This window comes from Juglans regia, chromosome 5 (genome assembly GCF_001411555.2).
Source record: "Juglans regia cultivar Chandler chromosome 5, Walnut 2.0, whole genome shotgun sequence".
NCBI classification, from domain to species: domain Eukaryota; kingdom Viridiplantae; phylum Streptophyta; class Magnoliopsida; order Fagales; family Juglandaceae; genus Juglans; species Juglans regia.
This window is the reverse complement of record NC_049905.1, coordinates 19771228-19778918: the sequence shown is the minus strand read 5'-3', so window position 1 is coordinate 19778918 and position 7691 is coordinate 19771228. Positions and strand designations below refer to the sequence as shown.

The following is a 7691-nucleotide window of genomic DNA, read 5'->3' as shown; positions in this document are numbered from 1 at the left end:
TTCATATCTAGACAGATATATATTGATCACTTTCTTTTATTAATATAGCTGATCATTGAGTAAGAATATAATAATATTATATCATTAATTAAGTAATTCAATAAGTACTGATCACGAGTGTAATATATATTTTCTGATCAAACTTAATTTGGTGGTATATTTTTCAAGACCAGGGAACTAAGTAATTACCAATAATATTGAATTATATGTATATTACTATATATATACACATTACTATAATACAGATCTTTTACCAATCATGCATGAATCTAATATGGAATTTTGTATACTACTACAGTAATATTCCATATGAGTTGCGTGGATGCAGCTTGCAGCCTTAGAAATTATAAAACCCATGCATATCATGAAAACCTTGAGCTTGCAAACAAATTATCAACATGATCATGATGATGAGATCATCAAAAGTAGTTGATCTGCTTCTGATGCTGCTGCAACTTGTGTTCTTTGTAACTACATTTGATATGGTTGCAGGACGTAACAAAGTGCATGTGAGAATCTCTAATGAATTGGATGTGGGTATTGATCTTAAACTTCATTGCAAATCTGGGGATAACGATCTTGGCGAGCATCTACTGCACTATAACAATAGCTACTACGAATTCAGCTTTAGACCTGCCGTTTTGGGGGGAACACTGTTCCATTGCAGGTTTCAGTGGAATGTTGATGACTGTACTGCACTGCATCGGTTCGACATCTACGACGCTCGTAGAGACAGTGTTCGTTGCAGTGAGTGTTATTGGAAAGTTCATCTAAATGGTCCATGTATGCTAAACTATGATGATCATAATCATTACGATCTTTGCTATAACTGGAAATATTGATCTTGAGTACTATGATGATCCCGATCGATCCATTAATGGCGATTAATTCCCAAGATCATGATCACATGCATGGTTTTTTCCCTTTTTTTTTCCTTATAAATAAAACTTGAGTTGGAGAGCCTTTCAAATAGCCAGGAGGCTTTCGCATGTACACTTCCTCCTCTAAGTCACCATGGAGGAAGGCATTTTGAACATCAAATTGTCGGAGAAACCAGCCTTTAATAGAAGCTACTGCCAAGAGAGTACGGACGGTGACCAATTTGGCCACGGGTGAGAAGGTTTCGTTATAGTCAAGACCTTCTTGTTGGGTGAAACCTTTGGCGACTAGGCGTGCCTTGTATCGCTCAATAGTTCCATCAGAATTATGCTTAAGTTTAAAAACCCATCTGGAGCCGATGGAGTGCTTGTGAGGAGGTAGCTCAACTAAAGTCCAAGTATTGTTAAGTTCGAGAGCTGATATTTCTGAAATCATAGCTTTGCACCAGTTCGGGTTTTTAATTGCTTCACCATAAGAAGTAGGTTCAAAAGTAGAAGAAATGGAAGATGCAAATGCATGATAAGAAGGTGACAATTTATGAAAAGAAAGAGAAGAAGATAGAGGAAAAGGTTTACCTGAAATACATGGCATTGCCGAGGACAATGATGAGGAAGAGGTATTGCTGGCAGCATGGACATCTTGTGGAGAAGAGTATTGCATGTTCTGAGATGGTGGAGGGGTGGTAAGGGAAGGACAAATGAAATCATGGAGATGGGGGGGAGGTCGACGTGTACGTGTGGAGCGTCGATAAGGTGGGTTTTCAAGGGAAGTGGGAGGCATGAATGTTTCAGATGAAGTTGGGTCCAGGTTAGTAGGTGTCTCGGGTGTGCTGTGTGAATGTGGGGTTTGTGTAGCTGCAGGAATTGAGTCAGGGTCAGGGAGTTGAATGTTGGAAAAAAAAGAAGTATGGGAAGGAGTAGAAGAATGGGGAAGAAGAGAATGAGTGTGAAAAGGAAATAAATGTTCATGGAATATAACGTCCCTAGAAACAAATATTTTGTGTGTGTCGAGATCAAGTAGACGATAGCCTTTAACGCCAAAAGGGTACCCGAGAAAGGCACATCGTCTACTTCGGGGGTCAAATTTGTGGCGATTTTGAGAAATGGTGGAGGCAAAAGCGAGGCATCCAAAAACTCGAAGATGTGAGTATGAAGGAGGTTTATGGAAAAGAACTTCAAAAGGGGACCTGTTTTGAAGAATTGGAGTAGGAACCCGATTTATTAAATATGTTGCGGTGAGTATACAATCGGACCAAAACTGTAAAGGGATGCTAGATTGAAATCTAAGAGCCCAGGCGACTTGAAGAAGGTGTCTATGTTTTCGCTCGACTAAACCATTTTGTTGAGGAATCTCGACACAAGATTTTTGATGAATGATGCCATGGTCAGAGTAAAAATTGTTCATGGAAAATTCTAAGCCATTGTCGCTACGTAAAATTTTGACTCGAGTGTTGAATTGAGTAACAACTAAATTGCATAAAGTTTTAAGACAAGTCCGTGTATCGGATTTATTTTTCAAAATGTATACCCAAGTACAACGAGAGAAGTCGTCAACAATGGTAAGAAAAAAACGTGAACCATCGTGGGCTGGTATTGAGTGTGGCCCCCATATGTCACAATGAACTAAATCAAAACAAGCATGAGTAGAATGAGTGCTAGAAGGAAAAGGCAAACGTGTTTGTTTGGCGAGAGGACAAATGAAACAAGGTAAATTTTTCTTTGTATTTAATTGAGCTAGTACATGAGGATCATTGATAAGTTGCAATCGGGAAGGTGATGTATGGCCTAATCGACAGTGCCATAAATCAAAGGTGCTGTCGATAGGCTGTACAGCAGCTGAAACAAAGTTGTGATGATGGAAATTCTGAGATAGTGTATGCACCAGGGCATGAGGCGAGACATTTTCGGTGTGGAGGTGATAGAGTCCATGTGTCATGTTACCCTTCCCCATCGTTGTCCAAGGAGAAAGGCCCTGTATAAAACACACATCAGAGAGAAAAATAAGACAACAGTTAAGTTGTTTGGCAAGCTTTCCAGCAGATAGTAAATTAAAAGAAAACGTTGGAACACATAAAACATTTTGGAGAATAAGAGTGGCTGTTATTTACACAATACCAACATGAGTGACAGGGGCGGAGTCGCCATTGGGGAGTTTGACAGAGTACGAAACTGAAGATGTTATGTGAGTAAAAAAAAAAGGGGCTACAAACCATATGGTCAGTAGCACCCGTATCAATGATCCATGGTATAGAAGAATGAAAAGAAGATGATAAGGAATAAGAAATACCAGCTGTGTTAGAAGTATATGGGTGAGGGGAGTGAATTGTTTGAAGATGATTGGCGGAAGGAGAAGCAACTGAAGTCCTGTTCTGCAGCAAGGCCATGAGTTCATTATATTGCTCCTTAGTCAACGTCATATTGGGTTCAGAAGAGCTTGGGGAAGTAGAGGACTCTACAACAGCAGCATGGATGAGTGACTTATGGAGCTTGTGACCAGGAGGGTAACCGTGTAACTTGTAGCAGCGTTCTACTCTATGTCCAGGCATCTCGCAGTGAGTACAAAGAGGAGCCTCAGCATTGCCCGACTTGAAACATTGTGCCAAAGTATGGCCTGTAATTTTACAGTAGGAGCAGTAAGGTTTGTCTTTCTTGGCAGAAAAATTTGAAGGTTTGGAAGAAAATCTTCGAGCAGCCAAGGCAACTGTATCTACACTAGGAGCAGCCGAAACAATGTGCCGATGTCGTTCTTGCTGTTGAATATAGGAGAAAACCTTAGTAACTGGTGGCAGTGGATCAATGAGCATAAGCTGGTCCCGTACGTTGGTGAAAGAGTCATGAAGACCCATGAGAAATTGAATCACGCAGTCCCTTTGATAGCGGTCAGAGATGATCTTCGTTGAGTCACAAGAACAAACAGGTAGCAGGTCATATAGAGATAATTCATCCCAAAGAGATTTCAACTTACCGTAGTAGATACTGACAGTATCAGTGTCTTGGGATAAATTGGCGAGGGCCTTCTTCAACTCATAGATACGAGGTCCATTTTGGGGAGAAAAACGTTCCTGTAATTCATCCCATAATATATGTGCATCATCCACAAATGCTACGGAGGATCGTAGAGGCAGAGTGATGGAGTTTTGAAGCCATGATACAAGCATGTCGTTGCATATTTCTCAAAGATTAAAAAGAGGGTCATCGGCTGAAGATGGTTTGGAGATGTTTCCATTGATAAATCCGAGCTTATTTTTGGCTCGAAGAGCTCGTTGAATGGCACGAGACCAGGTAGGATAATTTTCTGTGGTAAGAGGTTCAGTTACAAGCAATACGCCTGGGTTATCAGAGGTCTCAAGTCGGTATGGGTTGTTTGGATTTCTGAGGTCTGCAAAGTTGAAGGTGAGAGGATCGGAGGTGGCCATTTTCACCGCTCTGATACCATGTCAGAGTTGGCGTGAGGTTTGTTTCAATATACTTGACATCAGACAAGGAGGAGAAAAATAAGAAGAAGACAATGTTTATTTCCTCTGTAAAAATGTATATATCTAATTGTTCTGTACAGTCATCTATTTATCTAAGAAGAAGGGAATATTATATACAACTGAAAATACTAAACTACCCCTAAACAGCTATACAATGTAGGGAGTTTGTTAGAATATTCTGAAGTAACAGAATCGGGAGGTATAGGTGCTCTGTTTTGCTGTGTGCTGTTGTGCTCCTTTTGTGTAGCAGCAGTGCTGTGCTCCTTTTGTGTAGCTGCAGCATGATCATCTGGTAATACCTTATAAATAAAACATGCAATAAAGGTCGGACTGGCATGCAGTACTATCTGTCTGCTTTTGATAATTCTAAGACTATATATATATATATATATATATATATATATATGATATGAGTGATCATGCAATACATTGTACTCGATCTTGTTTTTTTCAATGATCTTTTGAGTCCTCATATAAGCTAGCTGCATGCTTATTCTTGAGGAATTGATTAAGCAAAATTTAAATCAAATGGGTTCATTGTGTCAAGTCCATATTATATATATATATATATATATATATATATGAACATGCACAAACAATTGATACTAATTATAGGCAGTCATATGATTTGATTTTCTACTAAAATTTTTTGTCCATGTTTGCAATTATTGAAAAATCCACATTTAATATTTCCAAAAGGGAACAAGAGGTTAGGATAAATTATATATCTACCTAGAGGTTGTCAAGAGGGAAAAAAGGAAAAGAAAAAAAAAAAGTTATTTGAAGGCTTTTACGTGCACGTACCATCTACATGACATAATTTGATATATAAGATTTAAATTTTAAAATTTATCTTCAAATTAAATCATGTCATATAGATGATGTGTGATATAGAAACTTTAAAATAAAATTATTCGGACTAAAAAAAATGGATGAAGACCTCTCTTCTATTTTTTGAGAGAAACCGTCACTTACATTATATTAAATAACAATTAAAAAGAGACTTAAATTTGTTTCAATACATCCAAGGATTTGTCGACCTTTCCCCCCTTTTTCCATCACCTTAATCCGTTTCTTTCTCCAAATAAATTTTTAATTAGTGCGAAGCTCGCGGTTAGCGTGAAAATTATTAACTACTCATGAATTAGTATATATGGAACATAATGTGATACTTCCATGCATCCAATCAAACGATAACATGCGATTAAACTTGCATGTTTGCATTAATATTACTTTTCAATGAGTACTACGAGAAAAACTTTTTTGTGCTGCCAGTAATTATATGTTATAAAAATATTATTTTCTATCAGAATGAGTCTATTCTCTTTGCAAATAGCTATTCTTCTCGCATATAATCAGTCACAAATACTTATTTTTCTTATAATAAATATAACGTCATATGATAACATGAGAGTAGTGCACTCAGTTTGTCCGTACTCAAATACTCTGAGACTATCCAAAAATTATTTTCTAATTTTCAAATATTACTCAAATACAAAATATTTTTTTATTTTAAATGTTCAAATTTTTTATCTAATCATTACAACTCGTATAAACTTTCAAACAAAATATAAAAAACAATACAATTTTTTTAAATGGATAATGCGCTACTTGAACTTAATTACTCTTTTACACGGCATTCGTGAGGTGCTAACTGTTAAGATATAAGATAAAGAATATAAATATCTATCTCTTTTCATTAGCTTAACTTTTAGGATAAGTAGTGATTTTCACATGATATCAGAGCAGAGGTTCTGAGTTCAGATCTTGACTTTATACTCCACCTCATTTAATTAAATATTTCACGTGCGTATTGGGTCAAACAGTCACCTATTGAATGGGAGTTTGGCCCACACATGAGGGGGAGTGTTAAGATATAAAAATAAGTAATAAAATCTACATATTTTCATTAATTTAAGTTTTTGTGACAAGCGGTAATTTCCACACTGACGTGGTGCAAGTTTTATTCTTTTTTTCTCAAACATCCGGTACGTAATCGGTCCGATCCAAAACCGGTTTGATATCTATCTGATCTGGAACCGGCCCGTTACCGGTTTTCATATTTTGAAAATCAGTTTGAACTTCATCTGACTGGTATATATATATATATTTAATTTTTATATTATATCTAAAATATTATATATATATACTATTTTTTATATTATATTATATATTTTATATGTTAAATTGTTAATTAATATAATATAAAATTTTAATCTTAAACATGAACATTAATAAAAGATAAAATATCCGAGCGGGTAAATTTTATGGTGCAAAAACATGGGGCTAAATATCATTTTTCAAAGCAGCTTATATATACCATGTAATTAACCACCCTACAACACTAGTACTCTTGCGCCCAATACTTTGTTTCGTATAATTTCTTTTTCCTGATAATGGGTGTATCGAGTCATACATATTTCGAAAATAATTAATAATTAATTTTCTGAATATATATAAAATAATATTGAACCTAGTAGTAATTAGCCTATCGTTGGTTCAACTTATGATTGAATAAACAATTGCAACGAATGTTCGATATGGTAGAAATTGCTGAAAAATATTAATGCATGTATTAATATTTGTAATTTTATGGGTTATTTGTGACGATTATTGGCACCGGAAATTAATTAAGGCAGTTTTTATTGTAGTGTGTAAGGCATGTATCATTAAAATTTTACTAAAGTCACATGTTTTTACTTGTTGATATTATTCTTCAAACAGTATGCACGATCTAACAGACTAAAGATGTATAGATTGTGGTGCATACAAGAGTCTGAGTACTGAATATAAATTGCAAACTCATAATTATATATGAGCTCTTGTGGTTTGAAGGATTAGGGCTTTTCTTGATCATGAGTACTCATATGTGGTTATTGTTTTCTCATTTTATTTCAGCCTCATTATAATTTTCAAGTCACTTAATTAAAAGAGCTAGCTAGTAATTTGTTTGTTTGAAATATTGAGAAACATGTAATTGGTGGTTGGCCATGCTTGTCTTAACTATTAGTTCACTTTCTTGGGTGTTCACAAGGGCACATGATCATCTATATATATTTTTGGTCCTCTTTCAAAATACAGAAAATCTATTTATAAGCCTCATTTTTTTTCAAATCCAATACATTAATGTAGATGTGGAAACCTTCCACATTAGTTATGTTAATAAGAAATAATTAGTGTTTTGATTTTTTTAAAAAAAAAATATATAATAATAGGCCCCACTGTAAGTGGTCTCACCACTCGACTTGTATATAGCAAAACTCTCATTATATGTATGTTTGTCAAAACATAGAAAAATTTCTTTAATTAATCCTTATATATCTTTACAAAAGCGCAG

At 35.5% G+C, this 7691-nt stretch overlaps 1 protein-coding gene across 1 annotated transcript; it reads left to right on the top strand.

The window, feature by feature from the left end:
* Positions 1 to 398: 398 nt before the first annotated feature.
* LOC118348455 (S-protein homolog 3-like) lies at positions 399 to 842 on the top strand. Its single transcript, XM_035690085.1, has one exon. It carries the CDS (start codon positions 399 to 401, stop codon positions 840 to 842), a length of 444 nt encoding a protein of 147 aa, XP_035545978.1.
* Positions 843 to 7691: the final 6849 nt, after the last annotated feature.

Excerpts from the sequence above, each read along its gene's own strand:
- LOC118348455 (XM_035690085.1), top strand. The coding sequence starts at position 399 with ATGATCATGATGATGAGATCATCAAAAGTAGTTGATCTGCTTCTGATG.